At 39.1% G+C, this 24662-nt stretch overlaps 5 protein-coding genes across 6 annotated transcripts; 3 read left to right on the forward strand and 2 right to left on the reverse strand.

Moving 5' to 3' along the window:
* Positions 1 to 233: 233 nt before the first annotated feature.
* dnaaf1 (dynein axonemal assembly factor 1) lies at positions 234 to 3818 on the forward strand (the record flags this gene model as incomplete). The annotated part of the gene is made up of 10 exons (XM_084109626.1): positions 234 to 330; positions 747 to 846; positions 947 to 1038; positions 1147 to 1368; positions 1460 to 1626; positions 1741 to 1862; positions 2028 to 2194; positions 2729 to 3231; positions 3385 to 3441; positions 3567 to 3818. The coding sequence occupies 10 exons, from the start codon at positions 234 to 236 to the stop codon at positions 3816 to 3818; spliced, it is 1779 nt and encodes a 592-aa protein (XP_083965752.1).
* nrn1lb (neuritin 1-like b) lies at positions 2253 to 6871 on the reverse strand. 2 transcript variants are annotated; one of them, XM_084107924.1, is made up of 4 exons: positions 6730 to 6871; positions 6467 to 6618; positions 4720 to 4861; positions 2253 to 4627 (listed from the first exon to the last, which is right to left on the reverse strand). In XM_084107924.1, the coding sequence occupies exons 2-4, from the start codon at positions 6498 to 6500 to the stop codon at positions 4333 to 4335; spliced, it is 471 nt and encodes a 156-aa protein (XP_083964050.1). In that variant the 5' UTR covers positions 6501 to 6618; positions 6730 to 6871; the 3' UTR covers positions 2253 to 4332. The 2 variants fall into 2 exon arrangements, with proteins under 2 accessions (XP_083964050.1, XP_083964051.1); XM_084107925.1 differs by having other exon boundaries at positions 6467 to 6575; positions 6730 to 6794.
* A 735-nt stretch (positions 6872 to 7606) lies between these two features.
* cog4 (component of oligomeric golgi complex 4) lies at positions 7607 to 15187 on the forward strand. Its single transcript, XM_084108855.1, has 19 exons — positions 7607 to 7776; positions 7971 to 8053; positions 8140 to 8254; positions 8351 to 8525; positions 8716 to 8909; positions 9028 to 9133; positions 9222 to 9379; positions 9822 to 9880; positions 9974 to 10107; positions 10430 to 10548; positions 11131 to 11297; positions 11483 to 11660; positions 11787 to 11849; positions 12760 to 12876; positions 13431 to 13523; positions 14360 to 14443; positions 14513 to 14614; positions 14710 to 14838; positions 14931 to 15187. Exons 1-19 carry the CDS (start codon positions 7642 to 7644, stop codon positions 15063 to 15065), a joined length of 2346 nt encoding a protein of 781 aa, XP_083964981.1. The 5' UTR covers positions 7607 to 7641; the 3' UTR covers positions 15066 to 15187.
* A 342-nt stretch (positions 15188 to 15529) lies between these two features.
* thap11 (THAP domain containing 11) lies at positions 15530 to 17255 on the reverse strand. Its single transcript, XM_084108857.1, has one exon. The coding sequence runs from the start codon at positions 16789 to 16791 to the stop codon at positions 16039 to 16041; it is 753 nt and encodes a 250-aa protein (XP_083964983.1). The 5' UTR covers positions 16792 to 17255; the 3' UTR covers positions 15530 to 16038.
* Positions 17256 to 20324: 3069 nt separating this feature from the next.
* On the forward strand, positions 20325 to 24071 carry gfod2 (glucose-fructose oxidoreductase domain containing 2). Its single transcript, XM_084108856.1, has 4 exons — positions 20325 to 20641; positions 21482 to 21818; positions 22143 to 22321; positions 22707 to 24071. Exons 2-4 carry the CDS (start codon positions 21566 to 21568, stop codon positions 23376 to 23378), a joined length of 1104 nt encoding a protein of 367 aa, XP_083964982.1. The 5' UTR covers positions 20325 to 20641; positions 21482 to 21565; the 3' UTR covers positions 23379 to 24071.
* The last annotated feature ends 591 nt before the right edge of the window (positions 24072 to 24662 follow it).

The raw sequence follows: 24662 nt of genomic DNA on the forward strand, positions 1-24662 counted from the left end.
ATTCAGTAGTTGAGTGTATGCTAGCTGCCACCTACTGCTGCCTCTTGCACGAGCAAACAAAGTGGGTGTCGCGCGACTCGCGCTGGTGTCTCGGCCGGTCTCTATGGAAACCAGGCAAACTTCACGAGCTGTTTTCAGCATACTAACGTAAGTTTACAGTTGGTCGGTGGGTGCGTTCATATATTTCTTTACTTTTGGTTTATATTGTTTATCATTTCGAAATGCAGACAGAAATGGCTAAACTATCAACAACACTGAACGGGGAGGAAGGAACATGGGTTGAATCTGAAGAAAAAGACACGAGTGAAGGTGTTGTGTCTTTCGCTCCAGGTAACGTTAACGTTGGCTACCTTCTGAATGTGAACATTCAACGACCATCATCAAAATAACAGACTTATCAAAAACAACAACAGCAAATATCAACCGTAAATCATTTTGGAAATAGTGCAATATTATCGTTATGTCCTGTTCTCTCCAGGTTATATCCCAGCTGCTTTTTTAGTTAACATTAACAGTTACATTTTCATCAAAAATCTAATATTTAACTTAACCCTTTCCATCATTTTATACTCAACCCTGTTACTACATTATTTCACATTCCTTAAAATGTTGAACAGGCTAAATATTTACTGATAATTTCTTGAAAAAAGGAAAAAAAGAAAAGAAAAAACTTTAAAAAAAAGTAATGTCCTATTTTGTATCCTTTTGTGGAAAATATCAAACCGTAATAACAATTTCTTTCAAAGGTCAGGAGTCTCAGAGTGGAGCTGCTGATGGGGCAAAGGTTAATGGTGATACAATAGAGACCAAAGCGTCAGAGAGCAGAACAATGTCTTCAGGTCCCAGGTGATGAAGTGCAAATGACCTATATGATATTTGCTCAGAACGAAATCGGCTGTTGTCTGAGAAGAACTAATACTGAATGATTTTACTTGTATCTTTCAAGAATTACCAAAGAGTTCTTAAGGGAGCAATGCAAGAAATACAAACTGTACCTGACGCCAAGGCTGAATGACACTCTTTATCTTCACTTTAAAGGTTTGAAATTGCTTGTGCAGAAGAGGCTACTTCAATGTTGCATCTTTTGTTGTTGGTGGTGTTTTTTTTTTTAGCTCTTTATACAAAGTTTTCAATTCTGCATTGTAGGTTTTTCTTGTATTGAGGGTTTGGAGGACTATACCGGCCTGCGCTGCCTATGGCTGGAATGTAATGGCATTCGGAAGATTGAGAATCTGGAGAATCAGACAGAGCTTCGCTGTCTGTTTCTCCATCAAAACCTCATTCATACTCTGGAAAACCTGGAACCACTCAGCAAGCTTTGCACACTGAATGTCTCAAACAATTATATCAAGGTCATTGAGAACATATGTGAGTACACAAAAGTGAACGTGGTAACAAAATAATGTATTTTTTGTTCTCTGTTCTTTAATACTCATAAAGTTCACCTTTGGTTTTTCAGCCTGCTTGAGTGAGCTGTCCACGCTGCAGATCTCCCATAACACACTGGAGAATGTGTGTGACATGGAGGAGCTGTCACACTGTCCATCCATCAGTGTTCTTGATCTGTCTCACAACCGCATCAGAGATCCAGCTCTCATCAGTGTTCTAGAGAGAATGCCTGACTTGGTAAAAACAGTATATCTCTTCCGGTCATATACATAATCAGATATGCCTACTTCTATCTGTGGACTGAACTGCTAGGAGTTAATTCTTGTTTCGTTTTTTTTTTTTTTTTTTCAGCGGGTGTTAAATCTAATGGGTAATGAGGTCGTCAAAAAAATCCCAAACTACAGGAAGACTCTGATTTTGCATCTAAAGCAGCTGACTTATCTAGATGACCGGCCTGTGTTTCCAAAAGAAAGGTTAGCAGCAGTGTTTTCTGTGCTGAAGTGCTATAGCATTAATTGTGTGACAACTGGCATTGTCACTTTGGAGACGAATAGACCCCACAAAGCTAGTCTTTGTTACTATTTAGAGGCTACGGTTGAAACTTTTGTATAATTATTGAAGTTTGCTTTGATTCACAGAGCATGTGCAGAGGCATGGGCTGCTGGTGGTCTGGAAGGTGAACGAAAAGAAAGAGAAATGTGGCAAACGAGAGAAAGAAGGAAGATCCAGGAAAGTTTGGATGCAATGACTGCTATCAAAGAGAACGCACTGAAACGACGGAAGGGTCGAGAGCATTTGGAGAAAGGTAAACACACAATCTGTTCACTTATACACTGGCGTTAAAAAGTTTGGGGTCAGAAAGATTTTTATTTTTTAATACTTTTATTCAGCAAAGATGCATTCAATTGTTCAAAAGTGACAATAAAGACTTTTACATTGTGACAAAAGATCCATCAAAGAATCCGGAAAAAAGTATCCGTTTTCCACAAAAATATTAAGCAGCACAACTGTTCAACCTTGATAATAAAAAGAAATGTTACTTGAGGACCAAATCTGCATATTAGAATGATTTCTGAAGGATCATGTGACCCTGAAGACTGGAGTAATGGTGCTGAAAATGTAGCTTTTCTATCACAGAAAAAAAACAAAAAACATTTTAATTATTTTAAATTGTAATAATATTTCACAATATCACTCTTTTTACAGTATTTGTGTTTAAATTTGTATAAAAATGATCATAAGTGAGCATAGGAGACTAACCCAACCCCAGACTTTTGAACGATACTGTATACAGTAAACACACTCATATTTTCTCGTCTTCTATCTATCTGACATACAGCATCATTAAAAGCTTACGGTTTACCCTCAGGAATCATAGAGCCTCCCATTTCTGTTATTGAGGATCACAGCCCTCAAAACGAAACACCAGAAATTGCACCTGCAGAGAGAGACAATTCAAAAACAGCACAGGAACAAACTGATCCGTCAGCATCAGAGACACACCACAATTGCCAGTCTGCATCTGATGAGGAACAGATTATCCATACAACACTTGATCAAAATCATTCCAACCAGTCAAAATCAGAGAGACAGCAAACAGGTTTAGAACAGATTCTCCATCCATCATTTGACCAGGAACAGACTGGTCAATCAGTAACTTTGGGGATGAAGACTAAAGAGGAGAAGTGCCAGAAAATGCTAGCGCAATACCAAAGCACAAAACCTTCACAGTCGCATCACAGCGGTTCAGCCGCAGGTCCTGGTGCTCTCATCACTGAACTGATCTCTGAGGATGAAATAGAGACTATCATCCTGTCAGAGAGACCAGCATTAACAATTGATGTGAGTCCTTACACCATTGCTCACATCATTATAACTTACATTTGTTTTTACAAGAAATTGCATGATTTAGAATTTCTTTGCAATGTATATTTGATTTATACAGAAACGTTCCATAGTGTTTCACTACTAACAACATTTTCTGCTTCTCCCAAGGATCTTCCAGACCTTGAAGATGAAGAAACTAGCCTGATACTCCAAGCAACATCACAGGTAAGAACAGGGTTAAAAAAAAGAGAGCATATATAATTAGCATGTTATTTAACGAGTTGTGATGAAAAATCACATTTTATTGTAAAGTTGTGGAGATTTACATTTTTAAATGTTACATTTTTCAGAGTGTCGTCCGTCCAAAGATTCAGGTCATCTCTGACGATGAAACAGAATCAGAAGCTGTTACAAGTTTGTATCACTGGCCTCAGTTAGACGCTGTGGACCCTGACCAATCACAGCTGCTTTTTAGTGTCTCCACTAAAAGAACCTCAGTCAAGCGGCAGAGCCCTGACTGTATCAGTCAACTAGAGGCAGGGGATAACTTCCCCAAGACAGCAGAAACTAGAAAGATGATTCTAATTGAGGAACTGGACTGAGTCTTTAAGGTTGAACTAATGGATGAAACTATATTGTAGTGTTTCCCAACCCTTCAGTCCCTTTAGCACAAACCTTGGATGTGAATTTAAATTGGATGTCTACCTGATATATAAAGGTGTTTAACTTTAAATGACAAAATCACATTAATAATTTAATTTAAAATAATAAATAATAAAATGTAAAGTCATTTTGCTTTTAAGTTTATTGCAGATATTATAAATGTATTTTGTTAAAACTTCACTTTTTTTTTTTAATTCCAGAATTTATTTTTTATTTTTTACACAACCTACATTAAATGATGTTCAAAACCATTCGATTTGAGAACAGAACATTAATGATTGCTATAGAAAAAATAGTTGTAAGAACCAGACCTATATTTTTGTCATAGCGAACATATCATTTGTCATGAATATCTCACCAAAGAGCTTACATATTAAATTCTGCATGAAGTCTATGCAGATATGTGCCTGTAGCGCTGTCATTGGCATCAGTTCAGGTATGTAAATGGATAGGTTACATCCGAAGCAGCAGGAGAAGAAAGAAACATGTCAGGAGCAGCTCTTCACTGACTGAGTGGCTGACAGAACGGGCGAGTCCTCTGAGGGTTTCCTGATTGGTTTGGTCAGTGCTGGGAACCAGAGGTGTGGTTGCAGTCACAGCTTGAGTGCGACTGGCACACGTGTCGTAGAGGTTCCCAGCAAATGCTGTTTTCCGGGACTCTGCCCTCAAAGATTCCCAAATTTCTGCTGCATCGCCACGGCAACCTGACAGCACACCACTCACACACATCTGGAAGGCATCCCATGACCTGTAGATGTAAAAAAAAAAATAATGTAATAAGATAAAAAAATACTGTAGTTGTATTTAGTGGAGGCGTTTTTGCGTGTGCATGTGTCTCACTTGCAAATGGAGTTGATGTCCTGTGGGTTATCATTCATGGAGCTCACACTGTCACCCAGAGTGACCAGACAGTCAGCAAAGCCCCTGTATACAGCACTACATGAAGGCGTTACTGCTGCACTCAGCACAGAGGAACAGAGACCTGAGGAAAATAAAAGCAATTCTAATGATATGATAAAGAGGACATTTTGGTAGAACTTATGCACTGAAAAAAAACTCAGGCCTGCAATGTTGGAGTCATAAACAATAAAGGCATCTGATTGGGTCTAATCCTCAGATTCATCTCTATGACGTGATGAATCTGATCTCCAAGCAAAAGGAGGTGAATTAAATATTTGAATGCTATGATTGTGATGCAGCCTGAATCATAGTCACACCATGTATGTTTGTTCATTGGCTTTTTTTCTTCTACATTTAGTCATTCTGGCTTGCTTAGTTGGGGACACTACATTTTCAACAATATTATTGATTTGACTGATCTGAGGCTATCGGATGGGAACTGAACTGAGCTGGACTATGATTTCACTGTTTTCTGCAGAACTGCTTTATAGATGAAATGAACTCATTTAATATTGATGATACTTACAATTGAACTGAATCAACACTGAACTGACTTCAGCTGAACAATGACACTGTTTTCTTTTAGAGCTGCTGTACAGCCAAAATGAACTCTGTTTGCATCATTGAATCGTTATTTTCCTGTTGATCACCGTTTTGAAACAATCTGTATTGTATAAAGCGCTATATAAATAAAGGTGACTTGAATTGACTTGATTGTAAATGCACAATTATTATACTGGCATATACTGACAAAATGCTAATATTGACGATATATGTATAAATGTACAGAGAGTATATGTGGCTACATGGAAACATTCTATTTTGTCATATACTGTATGCCATATATTCTATACATGTTCATGAGTGTCTACTTCTCTGTTAGATGTTACCGTACGTCACATGGATTAATCTGAGGATTAGACCCAGAGCAAAACCAACATTTAATCTCACTGCAGAACAGCTCGAAAAGACAAATCTCCTCCATTTTTCCCTTTTCTCAACTCTAAACATTTGGTATGTTTATTTTAACAGAAATATAAATGATTCATACATTAAATAGTTAAGAAACATTAGATACATAAACTAAAGCAATTCCTGAGCCCAAAGAAAGTGTCCAAGTCTTATTCTTTTTATGGTGTGTGTGTATATATGTGTGACCATGGCCACTAATTTACATTAATTTAAAAAAAAAAAAGATAGAAGAATTTGAAAAGCATAGGCAAATAAATGTGTTTATGCAGCATGCATGATTTTAAATAGATAAACCAAAAATATCATATAGTACACACAATAGTCACTTAAAATCACGCATAATGCACAATATGTTGTAAAATATAAAAATAAAATAATACTTCAAACTGTATATACACTGTAGGCTACACTGTTAAAAATAAAGATTATTTATTGGAATCTATAGTTTCACCTTTAACATCCATAACCTTTCCATTGCACAAAAGGTTCTTTATAGTGGTGAAAAGGTCATTAAAACATTTATAATCTTCTTCACAAAAAAAAAGTTATTTTAAGAACTAATCAATAAAAGGTTCTTTGGGGAACCCAAAATGGTTCTTCTAAGGCATTGCTGCATTTATTTTTAAGAGTGTATGATAAGTGTGAGACACATTATAACACTACACTAATGTATATAACATTATACACACACAAATAAAAATAGACTTTTACTCACTGAGGCAGAATGAAATGAACAGCAGCAGATGCATTCCGTTGAACAGACAGAATTTTGAAATTAAGTCGGCGTACACTTGAGGTGTCCTTGAGGTGTCCCATTCACCTTCCTATTTCACAAAAGAGTTGCAACTTTGAAGCCAACTGTTGAGCCTGATGGATAAAGGGGGGTTGTGAAATCTGATTATTAAAAAGGGGGGAAGCTGTTGGATTAAAGATCATTTCCGGCTACAGCGTTCATCATATCAGAAAAGAAGAATATACCTCCTATGGCAATGGTTTGATATGGCTTGGATTATTAGTCTCTCTCTCTCTCTCTCTCTCTCTCTCTCTCTGTCACACTCACATACACACACACACACACACACACACATACAAACAGATGGGAAAAAATCCCAGTAGGACTGGCTTTTTAATTCCAGCATGGCACAAACTAATACACACTCAGTGGGCAAGCCTCTATTTGATTGACATGCTTGGATTATGTCATTGCGTAAATCTAAGGGGAGAGGAGAATAAACACAGATTAGTACCTCTTATATAAAGCCATTACTATCAACTCTACTCTCATTTTCTCTGTTCCTGAACCTGTCACTGTTTCCTAGTATTCATCTTCCATGTTTTTGGACATATGGTAGTAACTTAGAATTCTTTAAGTAGGCTACTATGTAAATTAAACAGTACATGACTATTGTAGGCCTAATCATTCAGTGCCATGCAATACACAGCCAAGACAAGTGCAAGGTTTTATCATATGATGCCATCACTGTGAAGCAACAGTGATTTTTATATTCGATTGCCTATGAACCTATAAACTACGCTGAAAACTAAATTCTTGATTTGGCCCTATATTGTAAAAAGCCTAAAGCCCCCATGAGCTGGCATTTTCATCAGGCCCCAAAACATGTATTATGATACATGATTATGAAATATATTATGGTAGAGATAGAACACAATATAATAGAATGCAATAATAGTAGGCTATATTTTGTGTTGGTTACTGTCTTGTTGTGTTGCACACATATTTTTACAACATTAAAGTTGCTTTCAAAAAAAAAAAAAACTACCATTAGGTGGGAGTAAAGTCGCATACTAACAGTTGAATACATGGCATGACGCACACGCACTAGAGTTAGCGGAAGTGACGCAGTTTGTGTGGATGTGGGACTGTCTGTCATGGATGAAGTTGGTTCACCGGCTCGCCGTCGCGGTGGTCCGGCGGGACTCTCCGCCGTGCAGTTCGACACCATAGAGGGTCTGACAGAGCTGGAGGATCTGGAGCGAGTGTATGCGCAGCTATGTGCCGAAGAGGTAAATATGTATTAGATGAAACACAATGTTCGTTAGTCCCTTTGGGCTTTATGACTAGGAAGGGTAGATAAAGGCTTGTCGACTGTGTCAGTTAATTTATTATGAATAAGAATTTAGTGTGTGCCTGAACAGCGTGTGGATGTTGACTGTACATTGGCATGAATTGAATATAAACAAACGCACCTCCCTGACAGGCGGAAGTGGAGGTGGAGTTGGGCGCTCTTATGGGGCAGCAGAGCAACATCGAAACAAAGATGCTCGCCCTGCAGAGGATGGGGTGAGTGTATGTGTTTTACACCTAACCTATGCGTTTGAACTGAAAGAATAGGATAGTGTAATGTTAAATTGTGTGTTTCCCCTCAGACCAAACTTGCAGCTGATCGAGGGAGATGCTGTGCAGCTTTCTGGCATGATCAACTTTACATGCAGCCTGGCAGAGAACGTCAGCAGCAAAGTCAGACAGCTGGACCTCACCAAGGTGGCCAACATACACATTCTCATGATGATATGAACGTCTGTTTATTAGACAGCATCCACTCAAGCTTTGCACCTGGTTTATGCGGTTCTGTTTCAGAAAAGGCTGTACCAAGCAATTCAGCGGGCAGATGATATTCTAGACCTGAAGTTCTGTACAGATGGTGTTCAGACTGCCCTGCGTAACCAGGACTATGAGCAGGCTGCCGCCCATATTCATCGCTATCTTTCTCTTGACCAGTCAGTGATTGAGCTCAGCAAGCAAGGTGGAGAGGGTGAGTACTTGTTGGGCTATTACAAGCAACTATTGCAATGAACAATCTGTTACACATAGTTATGCAAATTGTTAAATGTGATTTGTAGAAATAATATATGTAATGCACATATTGCTTAAACCGATATGCACAGATACTTAGAAATCAGATGCTTATTTTATTATCTCTCTGTATGCTATACACCGTGCAGGCAGTGCAGTTGAAGCCAGCCTTGAATTGCTGCAGGAAGCAGAGCGCAATCTGAAGGTGCTGGTTACAACTCGACTGGAGGAGGCGGTTGCCACGGGCGACTTGCCTCAAGTGGAGCGCTTTTTCAAGATCCTTCCTTTACTGGGACTCCATGAGCAGGGACTTGCACGCTTTGCTCAGTACCTTTGCAGTCAGGTAGGAGCATGTGTGAATGTCCAGCCTACATGACCAGTGAAATCCGTTGAGAATGCTTTGGTTCGGTTATTGGGGTTCTAGTATTAAGACTTGTGTCTTTTGCTCGCTTCTCTTTCAGTTGGCCAGTAAAGCAGAGGAGAACTTACTCCTGGCTGTTGGCTCTGATCTTGGTGAACGCAGAGCACCGGTTATCTTTGCTGACACCCTCACTCTGCTGCTTGAAGGTAAGAGCAGATGCATCGCTGTTAACTTGGCGATATTTATAATGTTTAAATGAATCAAGATCAACCAGCCTTTGTCTGTGTCTGTTAGGTATTGCACGCATTGTTGAAACCCATCAGCCCATAGTGGAAACATACTATGGACCAGGCCGACTGCACACACTCCTTGCACACCTTCAGAAAGAGTGTGACAAACAGGCTCAGAAAATAGTGGACAAATTCATCCAACAGAGAGATTACAATAACAAGGTGTGTGTAGTGTGTCTATACCAGAAGGTTTTCATCTTTTAAATGCTACAAACCCCAAAATATGATCATTCTTGTGTGACGGACCCCCGTCCTAAAATTTAAAGGAATCTATTTTTTATTTAGTTAAATTATTATACTGTATATTTTTTCTACTCACTATTAATTTTTCTATTTCTATTAATTTAATTATTTAAATCATTATATTTGAATCTTATTATTTGTTATGTATTAATTCTTTTTTAAACAGTTTTACACTTTTTCATGGACCCCCTGTCACTCCGTTGCGGCCCCCTAGGGGACCCCAGTTAAAAAAAAACTGATCTATGCTATGTGCTGTATCGGTGTGTTTATTTGCTGTACTTGATGTTTGCATCTTGAATAAAGTGCATTTTTATATATATTTATACACACATGTGTACTTTTTACATTTGTTTTGCAATAGTTTCAGGTTGTCCAGAGCAGCATGATGAGGGGCATGACTACAGAAAAGATTGAACCCAGGTGTGGTACATATAATAATTTATCATGAAGATTGTATGAGTATCTTGTGAATACAAGGTGTTTTATTTATTGTGTGTTTAATGTTTAATCTAGAGACTTGGATCCTGTGTTATGTGAGGTTACCTTAATGAACTCAAGAGCCGAGCTGTACTTTCGATTCTTGAGGCGGCGTATTGTTGCTGACTTTGAGGTTGCAGATGCAATGGCAGATGAAACTGTTATACAAGGTAACACCTAACTTTTCATGGGATATGATATGACATTACTTTATAAAAATAATTTATACATAACTGCCATCAGATGTAGCCTAGCAGTTAGCACACATGCTACTGCTCATTAAGCCGTGGTGCTCATTCAGGCATCACAATACTTCTTGATCCTGTTTCTCCCCATCATTGCCTGTTGAGAACAAAATGTATGTAACTAGGGTATACAAATTTAGCATGTAGTTCAGTGTTGATTCAATGTAGTGAATATGTTGATTTTAAAAATGTATACTTGTACTCAACATTTGCTTGTATTGTTAATACTTGTTTTGTTGTTTTCTAGAGCATCAGCAGAGTTTAGAACAGTTACTGAAAGATTGTCAGCTGAGCCGCGCTATGCAGGAGCTGATTGGCTATTACATTCCCATGGAGGAATATTACATGAGAGAGTCCGTCAACAAGGTGCGCCACATATACACTCAATAATTTCGTGCTGTCATGTGTGAATGTACATTATACCTGAATCAGAGATTATTGTCAGGCACATGCACACTCCTATTCAAAAGTTTGGGGTCTGTAAGATTTTTTTAATGAATGAAATGAATTATTTTATTGAGCAGGGAAGTAGAGCTGCATGATTCTGTATAAATTGAACAAATCTGAATGATTCATGACAAATACATGTTTTAACATTCACTTGTCGCTACCTACTGGTGAAATGACGTAATTGATATAATCTTTATTTGAAGCACCAAGTTACTTTTAAAAGGCGATTTACTCTATTTTGATTGATTTCTTTGGCAGAATGAATGTCAAGTCACTTTTTATAGCGCTTTATACAATATGATATGATTTCTTCAAAGCAGCTTTACAGTGATCAACAGGAAAAAACAGAGTACATTTCGCCTGTAAAGCAGCTCTAAAAAAAAAAATCGTGTCATTGTTCTACTGAAGTCAGTTCAGTGTTGATTCAGTTCTAGTAATGTCATCGTCCAACTCACTTTAGTTCTCAGTACTCATAGGATGATTAATATGACTTTATAGGCAGTTGTCATGGACACCGCTGAGGTGGGTCAGCTGAGCTCCAGCATGGTGGACGATGTGTTCTACATTGTGAAGAAATGTATCAGCAGAGCTCTCACCAGCAGCAGCTCTGACTGCGTGTGCGCTATGATCAATCATGCAACCAGCGTTCTGGAGACAGACTTCAGGTATTCGCACAAATTTGGAATTTAATTATTGAATTATTGTTACTGATGATGACTAACTGCATGTGAAGAATTATTGTTGTGGTTGTTGAAGATTTAGAAATTCACATCAGAGAATTTCTGGAAACTGCATTGTTATTGAATATTTAATCATCCGCTGTACCTTTTGCATCTGTTTCCTTGTGCAGAGAGGTGTTAGTAAGTAAGCTGCGAGCTGGATATCCTGTCAGTGCTCTGCAGGACCTGCAGCGTGGGGTCAGCAGTGCCGTCAGTCTGATGCAGAGCAGTCTACAGCAGGGCAAAATAACAAACCTCACACAGACGCTTGGGATTGAGAGCCAAGAGCAGGCAAAGAGTGCCTACTTGGTCAGCATCAAGTCTTTCTATGTGCCAACTTTATTGTCACCTTTCCCACTTGTTTTTCTGTACTTCTCAATAAACGTATGTTTTCATGTAGTGTTTAAGTATAATAATGCTTGTTTTTTTTCTCAGGTGACTCTCAATAATGTGGAGGTCTGCAGTGAGAATATCAGAACCCTGAAAAAGAATCTAGAGGTCAGTGTGATGCGACTTTCTTTCATCAAGGATTATTTTGTTTCTTCCAGCCAAACACCAGCAACTCTGTCATTTGCTCACCTCACCTCCAATAGGACATTTCTTCCATGTGTCATGTCACTTGTTTCTTGTCTGGTCTTTTGTTTAGTTTGAGTTTCCTGTTACTGTTTTGTAGTTCTGCTCCAGTTTCCTGTTTCCCTCATTACTCCCTGATTATTTGCACCTGTGTGTATTACGCTTTGTGTATAGAAGCCCTGGTGTTTCCTGTGTTCATTGTCAGGTTTTGTTCATCCATGGTTGCATGTCACTCTCAGTTACATTCCTTGTGTTTGGATGTTTTCTTGTTACTTTATCATTAAATACCTTAATCTCCATTTAGATCCTGATCTCCTTCATCTTGCGTTATACCATGGAACACAAAAAGAGAAATTTGGAAATCTTTACCGTGCAATTACAGTTAATGCGGATAGTCGCTTTCAAGCCCTATAAACATATCATAAAAGCAGTCCAAATAAACTTTTTTAACACTTTTTGTGTTGCATGGAAGAAAGAATGTCTCTCAAGGTTCGAACGGCATGAGGGAGAGTGAACTAATACTTTAAATTTTCATAAATGTTTGGGGAAGCGTTTCATCCAATGGTAGAACACTTAACCAACCATGCACAATACCTTGCACGGTTTGCTATATTTAGAAATGAGAGATGCACTGATTGCATCCCTAGAACATGATGTCAGACCACTCTTACTAGCTTGAGTTGTTGTAATCATGTGATAAAATGATATCCACTTAAATGCAAGAAAGAGATCAATAACACTGGAAAAGTTTGAATCCTCTGGTCTTTCTGGCTTATGCTGACATTTGATGTTGTTGTGAGAATTCTAAATTGCTTTCTCTTCCTGTCCATCTCAGAGTGATTGTGCCAAGTTGTTCAGTCAGGGCGCAGGCTCAGATCATGCGAAGGCTAAGATTGACAGCTGTCTATCTGATTTGGTCACCACCTCTAGCAAATTCAAGGACCTCCTCCAGGTCAGTGAGAATCTGTTTACACACTAGCGTTCACAAGTATGGGTCGGTAAGATTTTTTAAAATGTTTTTGAAAGAAGTCTTTTATGCTCACCAAGGCTACATTTATTTGAGTACAGTAATAACAGTAATATTGTGAAATTCTGTGAAGGCAGGGCTGAATTTTCAGCATCATTACTCCAGTCTTCTGTAGTACATGATTTTTCAGAAATCATTCTAATATGCTGATTTGGTGCTTAAGAAACGTTTCTTTATTATTATCAATGTTGAAAACAGTCATGCTGCTTAATATTTGTGTGGAAACTGTGATACATTTTTTTAAAGGATTTTTTTAAGCCTAACCGTATCCCTAACCTCTAAGGTATAAAGGTATTATTTGAAATAAATCTTTTGTACCAATAAATATATAATTATAAATGTCTTTACTTTCACTTTTGATCAATTTAATGTATCCTTACTGAATAAAAGTATTAATTTCTTAAAAAAAGATCTTACTGATCTTACCACAAAATCTTGAATGTTTGTGCTGTTTTTCTTACCTGTTTGTGTATGTGCAGGAGGGGCTACAGGAGCTTAACAACACCTCTATTAGACCACAAGTAAAACCCTGGATCAGCAGCTTCCTGTCTGTCTCACACAATATTGAAGAGGTATGAGATGATAACATTACCATATCTACCAATATTGACAGAGAGGAAATAAAAATGTCTGCACTTAAGAGTTGACCATTGCCATGTTTCCATCCACCTATTTTTATGCGCATTGGATGAATTCCAATTGAATTTATGTGCAAATCCAGCTTCTTTTTTTTTAATGCAATATCCCAAAATGTGCATAAAATAGGTGCATAAAAAACATATATAATAAACGTATTATCCAAGAATAATGCATGAGAAAACATGCACATAAACTACAACGGAAACGCATTTACCGAATAAATTCCTCAATGCGGCGCACATCAAAAAAGACGTGACTTTGCGCGATGGGAAGGCATAACTGGACCGGTCTCGATGCACAGCATCTGAAATGCTGTTTTGATTGTTCTAAAATGCCTGAGCAAAATCTGTCATCAAAGTGGTTCAGTATAATTACCTCCCAGAACTCTTACACGAATGCGTTCCCAAACAGTAGAGATCCACCTCTGAAAGCAAGATAACTTTATTTGTGTTTCATCTGCACGCTCAAGTAATTTATTATATATGAAAATATTATATACAGTGCCCTCTCCTACTGCAGCAACTTCCATTTTCCTTAGTTGTATTTAGCGCCAGTTTATCAGGAAGTGACTTTTTTTCCCGGCTCACTGGATGGAAACTTTATTTGCTAATGTTTTATGTGATATTCCAATTTTGCACATAAGTTAAGTTCGCAACTTTGGATGGAAACATAGCTAATGATAGGATGGAAAATCAGTTGTATGCTTTAATCCTATGATTTATAAATGTTATCTGAGGATTTACAAGTTACTTTCTTTTGTTGTCTTTAGGAAGAGTTCAGTGAGTATGAAGCCAATGATCCTTGGGTTCAGCAACTCATTGTCCAATTGGAGCAGCTCATGGCCGAGTTTAAGGTACATTTATTTGAATCCACTTTACACATGCGCGCACACACACATCCATTCTAAAATGCCTCTCTGTAGGTGGGCCTGTCACCAGTCATCTACGATACTCTAACTAGCCTGATGACCAGTCTCATAGCAATGGAGATGGAGAAGACAGTGTTCAAATGCACCTTCAGCAGGGTGAGCTGTAAACACCCTGCACAAATGAGCACAACAACTACATATTTGCTTAAAAACACAGACATCCTAACCGTCCTGTTGATTCTGGGTTGTAGCTTGGTGGATTACAGTTTGATAAGGAGCTGCGTGCTTTGGTTGCATACCTCTCCTCTGTCACCTCCTGGACCATCCGGGATAAGTTTGCACGACTCACACAGATGGCAACTATTCTCAACTTAGAGAGGGTATGTGGCTTTTTGACTGGCATTTAAAAATGTTAATCATTGAAATCTGGTCTATGACTAAGAGGACAGTATTTTGTGTCTTTCTTCTTGAGGTGTCTGAGATCCTGGATTATTGGGGACCCAACTCTGGGCCTTTGACGTGGCGTCTGACCCCTGCTGAAGTTCGGCAGGTCTTGGCTCTAAGGGTAGATTTCCGCAGTGAGGACATTAAAAGATTACGACTCTAACAAAAACACTTCAAACGTGGTCTCATTCAGGGTAACCTGAATGAATGTATGTTATCTCTGAACATTTGTATACACACAAATTGTTTTTTTTAAACACATGTAATAAATGTATTACCAACCAACATTGTGGATCAGATTGTTCTCCAGCTATTCTGAAGCTTACCTTATAATTGAAGGTCAATATCTTCTGTCCACAACTGGGTTTTTTTTTTTTTTTTTTTAATACTGGAAAGTTTGGTTAATTTGAGGAGGCTTTACCGAGCACAGTTAATTAACAAGAAAACAGTTTCCTTGAATAAATGTGATGGCACAAGGCTTCAAATAGAAAAGTAGTAGATTTTTTTAGTGTACAATATAGCAATATATCCATAACTCGTGTGGTACAGAATCTTAGAAAAAAATATTCAGAATGTAATTTTTTTTTGTTGCTTAAATGTCATACCATAAAAAAAGAGTCCCACAAGTTATAGTTCAAAAGCAGTTTACTTCAAACCATTCATCTTTTCTAACTGCATTAACCTGCATGTAAAGAATCGGTTCACCTGGACCAGAAGCTCTGACCTGATGCACTCTGATATTAAAAAACAAACATAAACAAATGATAAGTAGTTGTTTGTTTACACACTTATATGAAGCAGTCTCTGTGTGCATGTAACATGATGTGTGGCAGTAGGCAGATCTTGAATCTCCTTCCTTCAACACACAAACAACACAATCGTGTATCATTAAATATAAAATGAGAAGGACCAGTCTGCTGAACTCATCTCAGTCCCCGTGTAGCGCTGTGCCTGACAGCTCGTGCAAACAGGTTGAACTCATGTATCTGCGCTCTAACACACACAGCCTATCTACCATTTCTGAGTCCTGGAGGAAGCTTAAATGAGAACTACGATGAAACTTAATTGTCGTCGCCTTGTCTTACAGAAGCACAGACCGTCCTATGCGTCTTTAGTCCGTTTCTTTACGTTGTTTGTCAGAGTTTTCTCTTGATGATGGTGTTGGCGGAGATCAGGCGGTCCCGCTCGCGCAGCTCCTCCTGCAGTCGTGCCTCGTTGACCCGCAGCTGTCGGATGGTGTTCTTCATCTCCTTCATTTTGATCTCCATCAGCGCGATTATGTCCCGCTGCTCGTTCAGCTTCCGAAGCAGTTCCGCAGACGTTGTGCCGGTGGTGAGCGAGTACGAGTGATCCGCCCCGCACAGCGCGAGATCGGCCACGGGGCACTGCGTGCTGTCCCCGGATAAATCTGAGCCCGAGACCACCGCTGTAAGGCAGGAACCGTCCCCCGAAACGGTGAGGTCCACGGGCGCGATGTACTGGCCGTTCTGACCTATCTGCACCACGGTGGTGTTTTCGGTGTCCCCCTCTTCCTCCACTGGTGCTGACTCGTTAGCCGTGGAAACGACCGAGCTGATGATGGGCACGACCGCGGACACCTTCCTGCTCCTTCCCCGTCTACTCTTCCTCTCGTTCACCCCGCGCAGAGGGAAAAGGGTCGGGACGCGAATGGTGTAGGTTTTCCTGCCGCCGGGGAAGTGGACGCTGCAGACCCGGTGGCCGGTGGTGGGCTGGAAAGTGCTGAAACAGCCGCTCACCCCGGCCCGCGAAATGTTCTTCAGCCATATCTCTCGCTGAGTGGGATCCTTCGGAAAGGTGTAGAATCGCAGATCGCGGTCCCGGTGTGAGTTATTATAGCATCCGGGCACGCAGCAAGTAAAGCCGGGCATGATTTTGTAGAAGATGCACCAGTAACACTGCAGTCCCTTACAAGTTTCCCTAATTTTGTTTTGTTTGGTTCCTTCGTGTGCTGTTATCCAGACCAGCGGCCTACAAGCGGAACTACACGTCCCACAATACTTACGACTTCCTGTTTTGGTTTCAAATGCTAGTCGATAGATTTGCGTCTGCGCAAATATACGCCAGTTTGGCTTAATAATTCAAAACCAGGAGTGTTTTAACGACTATAACTTGCACCATCTTTATCAAAACGAGACCGTTTTGAAATTATATGTATATGCTCCAAATGAAACTAGATTTATTAAACCCATGCAAAGTACAAAGTGCTTTTGTTACAAGCATAGGCGCATTGTAGCACTAAATGAAAACTTTTTAATTTGTGTGTATCAATTTATTAATAATTATGCCATCCCACAACATTTTAATTGGAAATGGTACCATTTATAGTAATTCACAACATAACAAATAAAACAAACATAAAAATACATATATTTAAATAACGGCATCATCATGACATACTATAGTACAACCTTATCAGTGGGCAGTTTAAGGTAATAAAGAGACTGTCTAGTCTTATTAAATGGAATTACAGAGTCTTCAAAACAAACAAGTAGACCATACATATTGAATTAAAACAAACTAAAAGTCTTTTATTTCAAAGAATGTGTTATTGTCAGGGAAATTGCCTTTTAATGTATGAAATATAGCCATCATATCAGTAGCAGCATGATCAACTGAGAATAGATACAAAAAGATATGATACATATCCTATATGTTAGCACTTCAAAATGACAACCACTAGCCTAATATTTCTAATCATGCTTGTTACATCATATAAATAGAGTCCAAAGCATCTACTCAAAGGTCAATCTAGGGTGCTTATCTTCATGATAAACCTCAAACATTGTGTAAATTTGCTTTTGTACCTAAAATAAAGAGATTAGAGATTAATACAAATTTTCTTTTTCAACAAATGGTCATATAAACTAGTTTATTTAGAAATATGCAGAGGTGAACAAAGTATACAACTTCCTTACTTCAACCTTCAACTTCCTTCATACCTTGAGTGTCCAGAAAGGCGCCAAATAAATAAAATGTATTATTATTATTATTATTATTATTATTATTATTACTTGAGTGAAAGTACAGATACTACTGGTCAAATATGGAGGACCATTACAAGTAAAAGTTGTAAAGACCGATTTTTACTTAAGTAAAAGTATAGAAGTACTTGTTTTTCAAAAGTAAAAAGTATAATGTCAATGCATTGTTTTATTATTGTTTAGCCTGACGTCGTCATACTCAGATTCTAGTCAGAATGTGAGTCTGATACTGCTCCATTGGGCTGTGATTATGGGGCGTGTTTGAACCGAACCAGGAAAGAAAATGCCTCTGCACTCAATTGGATAGACCTACAACCAATCAGAGCAACGGAGTAAGTGACGTATGTTTTTCATTTTACAGTCTATGGTTCTTCCACAGCCTGGAATACGGGGGGAGTACCCTGGGTTCGGGCCGAATACCGAGCCCGCCCTCTCCTCGGACAGCATCCCAAATATGCATTTATTCTATCTGACTTATTTATAAGTGTGAAATCTAAATTCTCCAGAGGCAGTCATCTTTTCTTTTACTGTCTATGCATCTTTGTTGTAAACGAATTCAACCCAAGCGCTCTTTGATGACGTGGATGATTACGTTACCGTTGCTCATCTGTCCATCATCGATTAAAGCCCGCCCTGCCGGCAATTTGATTGGCTCGGCCTTCTGGGAGCCGAGCATAATTACTCCTCAACGGATCGAGTCCAGGGGTGCGTTTCCCGAAAGCATCGTTGGCCAACTATGGTCGCAAGTTCATCGCAATGTCCATTGAACTCTATTGGTAACGAGGGAACTTGCGACCATAGTTGGCTAACGATGCTTTCGGGAAACGCACCCCAGACCAAACTTCCCGACCAAAAAATATTGTGGGCGGGGTTCGGGCTGGCACCCAGGCTAATTATTGTTGCATTGTTGTATGTAATACTTACAGTACCTTATGCCTCTGAATCTATGCCTGCCTGCCCTCATATCAATATCAAATTTATTTCTAGAACACAGTTCCAGTAGTGGGATTGAATGTGAGATTCAATAAGTGCACTCAATAATGTCCACAATGGTTTCAGACACCCAAATGGCTGTTCCCTCAAATAGTGCCCTATTTAAAGTCGACATGAAATCAAAATGGACCCTATTTACTTTGTTAGCGCATATTACTAGTCTTGTGTAGGCTATGTGGTGAACAATTAATCCGTGCAAGTTAATACACAGACATTTTTTTTTGTTACTTCCGGTCTGGAATGGCGTTCCTTTTTTGATGATGTCAGTTTGATGGCTTGGGTTGAAAACGCTTAACCAACCCCCTCAAACCGTCAGCCTGCTGCTATGAACGAGAGATGGAGAGGAGGAGCGCTAAAGTAAAACCCTGCCCTCTGTTCAATATTCCATTTCACTTGGAAATACGACACAACTCTGGAGAAAAGTCGTTTGCAACTTCCAGTTCATGGCCTATATTATATTATATATAATATGATATATTAGCCTTACTGTTATCTATAAGCTAGTGTGTTCCAAAACAATGACAAAATTCGCATTTAGAAGACCAAACCCAACGCTGAAAATGAAAATCAGGTTGATGTCAGAATCCATGCCAGATTGACATCAATCTCCAGCGTTGGACAGACGTTGTAGTATGGTTGAAAATGAAAATTGGGTTGACATCAGAAACCAACATCAGTCGGGTTCTGACGTCAACCTGACTTTCATTTCCAACCAAAATACAAAGTCTGTCTGACGTCAATCCGACGTCGGGTTCTGACGTCAACCCGACTTTCATTTCCAAACATGGAAACATCAAATGCAACCCCTGCAACCAAAATCCTGACTGACGTTACTACTTTCTACTCAAGGACCTTTAACAGAATTGTAGTAAAAAGTACGATATTTGTCTTTCAAATGTAGTGAAGTTAAAGTAAAAAGTTTATAGTAAAAAGAAAAAATAATACTCAAGTAAAGTACAGATTCTCAAAAAGTGTACTTAAGTACAGTACTCAAGTAAATGTACTTTGTTACTGTCCACCTCTGGAAATACTAAATACAGTTTAAAACCTAATTTGTGTAATTTTATAATATTCTAGAAAAGAATAATGAATCACAATTTTAAGGAATGTAACACAACAAGGTGAAATCATGTGGTAACATGTTGCATGTTTTTAATATTTTTAGTACATTCACTTGAATATCAATTCAATAGATTATGTCAAAATGACGTTTAGTTTTCAGTAGATGCGGTCGAGAAGGTTCAAGGGTTCTTGGGTATTTTTAATAAACGAGTTATATAATTGCTTATTAAACGATCTAATTAAGTTTTACAACAAATACATGTATTGTGGATGGATTGTGTCAAACTGTTTCAGTTTGATAATTATGACATGATATGGGCGTGGCAGAAAAAACACACGACAGTTTCACGCATGCGCACATCATCGAACATCTTCGGCGAAAGATCAGCCCACGGCACACAGCAATGAGCAGCAGTAAGATCAGCAGCAGCGCTGCAGACTTACACATGAAACAATGTACTGTGATTTTAAGACAGACGAAGAATGCCCCGTACGTTGAGAGGGTGGGAGGTGTGACGGGTTTGTCCTGTTTTTCCTCTTGCTGTTGAGATAACATGAGAGCTCCGAGCCCTGAGCAGTGTTGATCAGAAAGAGAGGGAGGTGTCCATCTCCACCATCCTCTAGCCATCATCATCATCATTCTCCACAGCACCGCCATCGCATCCCAGGGCTTTGTGTTGCGGTAAGTATGGAACTAATAACCCGAAGCGCGGAACTGGCACGAGCTCAAAACTCTGCGAGGAAGAATGTGTGTAACGTATTTGTGACTGCAGGGCTGGACTTGCTCGGCTAAGCTACAACGTTATGTATCCGCAGTGTAACAGGCATGTTTTTGTTGGAAAGTGTCAAGTTTGTTGTTTTTTATTGTTCTTATTTTAAATATATAATATAACACATCTAATGTCTTTAAGAGCTAAACTTTTAAACTCAACAAAGAAGACTATCCGCCCGTCATCCGGGGATTATCGCGTGGAAGTGATGCTAATTTTAGTGTGCCTCTAAAATGGATCACAAAATTGATATGGTTTACATTTCTTTATTAAAAACATAGTAATTTGTCAAATTCACCCTTTCCATGTTCTTTAAGGATATTCTTGGTGGTCGTACCGTTTGTCTCACCTAAACACTTTCTCGATGTATTTACTTAAAAATAGCCTATGTGTTTGCCAATAAAGATTTTCATTTAGCCCAACCAGGAACTACCTTGTGTTTAGTCCAGAGTGGAAAAACAAGTATGCTTTCTCATTTGCCTTTGCTGGGCAGGTGCACAGCCATTGGGATGCAAATTAAATTACAAGCCAGCTGGTAGATCAGCAAGGCTTGTATCTGAAGGCTGTCACCCGAGCCACTGATAACAGTGGGTTCTTACAGCTCCTTATCTCTATTGTCTATTGATCGTGATACCCTGAAGTGGCCCTGAGGTTAATTTTAACTTGCTGCTCCATGCACTGTCTGGAGATCATTTTTCATCCCTGTGCAAATGTCAGTCAGTGAACTTTGATGTTTCTCTCTTTTTTCACAGAACGTGCATTTGTGTTGCAAGAGATTTACAGTCGCATTGTGGAATGAGACACCAACTGGCGTGTAAGTGTCTTCTGTTAGAATAATGTTGCCAGGCGTGGGTGTGTTTGGAACAGGGCAGACAGTACGTGCCCTGGTGCCGTTGCTCCAAAAGGAAGGCTTCCCTGTTCAGGCCGTCTGGGGCCGTACACAAGAGGAAGCAGAGTCACTAGCCAGCGAGCTGGACATTCCCTTTTCCACCAGCCAAACAGATGATGTGCTGCTACATCCGGAGGTCCACCTTGTCTGCATATTGACACCTCCTCCCCACACTCGGCAGATTGCGGTAAAAGCTCTAGGTGAGACTTATGTTCCTTGGCTTCTTATCTTGATTGTCCGTGTTGTCTCAGGGGATTGGGTTGGGTTCCTTCCTGGCCTCAACTAGAGTGTTTACTGTGCTACTATTTACTTAACATCTTGGCACAAGCCAAATTGGGCTTTTTTTTTCCCCTGCAAGGCTTATCAAATGTCGCATACTCAGATCACAGTGAACCCCTCAGCACAGTTAAGATTATGTTGATAAAGCTCTTGCTTCAAGCAGAAACTTGTTAGGCTTAGAAAATATTCCGTTTTTTTCATCATTGTTTACCCAATTTTGTTCTCTGTTGTCTCATTCTCTATAGGTATAGGTAAAAATGTGATCAGTGAGCAGGCAGCTACACTGACAGATGCCTGTAAGATGGTGACAGCGGCAAGATATTACCCACAGCTTATGAGTATCATGGGAAATTCCTTGCGCTTCTTGCCTGCATTTGTCCAGATGAAACGCCTGCTAGGAGAGGGGTATTGCGGGACCTTGCAGGTATTGGAATTCCACCCCCCTAAAAAATTGTGTTTCTACAAAAAGGTTAAGCAGCACAACTATTTTCAACATTAATAATAGTAAGAAATGTTTCTTAATTTCCAAATCAGCATATTAGAATGATTTATGCCGGACCATGCGATACTGAAGACTGAAGTAAAATACATTAAAGCACAAAACATTATTTTAAATGGTTTTAATACAGTTATTTTAATTTTGTAATATTTCATAATATTACTGTTTTACTGTATTTTTTTATCAAATAAATGCAGCCTTAGTGAGCATAAAGCATAAGAGACTTTTTCCAAAAAAAACCCAAAAAAACATTTCATGTTTTTTGAAAGATACTTCTTCATGATACTTTTTTTTCTCTCTCTTTTTCAAGGTATGTGAAGCACGAGTTTATGGAGGCTCACTGCTCAGCCAATCATATGGCTGGGCGTGGGAGGAGCTTATGGGGGGAGGTGGCCTGCATACAGTTGGCTCCTGCATCATTGACCTCCTGAGCCACCTCACGGGACGTCGGGCTATGCGAGTGCATGGAATGCTCCGGACATTTGTACGTCAAGGTGGCCCAGCGGGAGGGATTCGTTCCGTCACCGCAGATGACTATGCTTGCTTTCAGCTGCTGATGAGCGGAGGTGTGGTCTGCAGCGTTACATTAAACTTCAATCTACCTGGCACAGATGTGCATGAGATCATGCTTGTGGGGTCATCAGGACGACTCATTGCTCGAGGAACAGAGCTGTATGGCCAACGGACCAGCATGCAAGTAGAGGAGCTTCTTATGACTGATGGCGGAGAAGGTGTAGGGCCATCTGTCAGGGGACTGAATGGCATGGTGACTCAGCTCAGACTCTCTTTTCAGGCACAAGAGGACAGGCGCTCTTGGGTGCGGCATCCTGTTTCCATGGCAGCCTCATTTGAGGATGGACTGTATGTACAGACAGTTGTGGATGCCATCAAACGATCAAATCGCACTGGAGAGTGGGAGTCAGTGGAGGTCAAGATTCAGGATGTTGACCCAAACCACAACCACAGGACCCTGCCGAACTAACACTACACACACTGTTACATTCTATATCTCAAGACCAACCCTATTAATATCAGTCACCTTCTTTTACAATCAAATAACCATGCTTTCATTTTAAACATGAAGTACCTGAGACTGAATACATAATTTATCTGAGTTAATGCGTACTTACTGCAAGTTTTAAGTTATCAGGGGAATTGGGTCGCAAAACACTGGCGATGCGTCACTGGATAGGAATTGTGGTTTCAGGGTTGTTTTGTTGCCTATTTCTTGTTAAAAAAAAAGATGTGCAAAGCTTATCTGTGAAACTTTGTGCTTATTTTTATGTTATCAGTTTAAATTTGAGTCACAGGATATAAGTGTGAGCCCCTCAAGTTTTTATATTTTATATGAGTAGTGAATATAAGCTTGTGCTCTGCTGAGGATTGTTTCTGTATATGTGCACATGTGAGAGAGCTTTTATGGCACTGATAAACTTACAATGCTGGACAATAGATATCATTTTCTGTAATAAACCTGTTGTGACTTATAGCCTGATGCCCAATGCATTGGACATGTTAATGGTTTTACTAAGCTGCACATAGTTTCTTGAATTATATTTTTTATTGCTGAATTTGTGTCTGCACTGTTTAAGAGTGAGTGATGGGTTGATGTTTGGATGGTGTTTTTATTCATTGTTATAAGTTTAATAATAAACATTTACTTAATTTAATTAAATATTTTTACTTCTGGGATTTACACAAATGGCTGTTGAAAAACAACAAATATTTACCTTTTGTTTTGTTCTTTTTAAACGTGGATATAACACGAATGACTATTGGCATTGTAGAGGGGGCGCGAAAGGCTCGTGTCTGGATGGTAACCCTCGTCTGAACTTCTCGCGAGATTTGCATACTTGATCCTTTGTGAATCCTGCAGCTATGATAATAAACAGAAAAAAAAGAAAATGTAAAATGTAAATAATCGTAAAAGCAGAGGATTCTGAAGATATGTGAAGCTTTGTCCGTTGCTTTTTTAAATTTAGATTTAGGGACTTCAAGGTTCAATAAATGTTAAAATTAAAAAAAAAATTTTTTTTACACCAACAAGGTGTTTTATTTATAAAAGATCCGTATTTATTAATGTGTTGTTCTCTCTCTGTTAATCATAAACAGTCTTGACTTAAAAGACATTAACTTAAAACGTTTGAAAACAAACATAGGCTACAGTTTAACATTGCGGATCAAAGGGACACACAATAACTAGCCTATTATTTTGTCTTACTATATATTCCATAGCATCATAAAACACGAGTACGTTTTTTTTAAC

The sequence above is a fragment of the Abramis brama genome (assembly GCF_963993115.1).
Source record: "Abramis brama genome assembly, chromosome: 3".
In the NCBI taxonomy this organism is placed as follows: Eukaryota; Metazoa; Chordata; class Actinopteri; order Cypriniformes; family Leuciscidae; genus Abramis; species Abramis brama.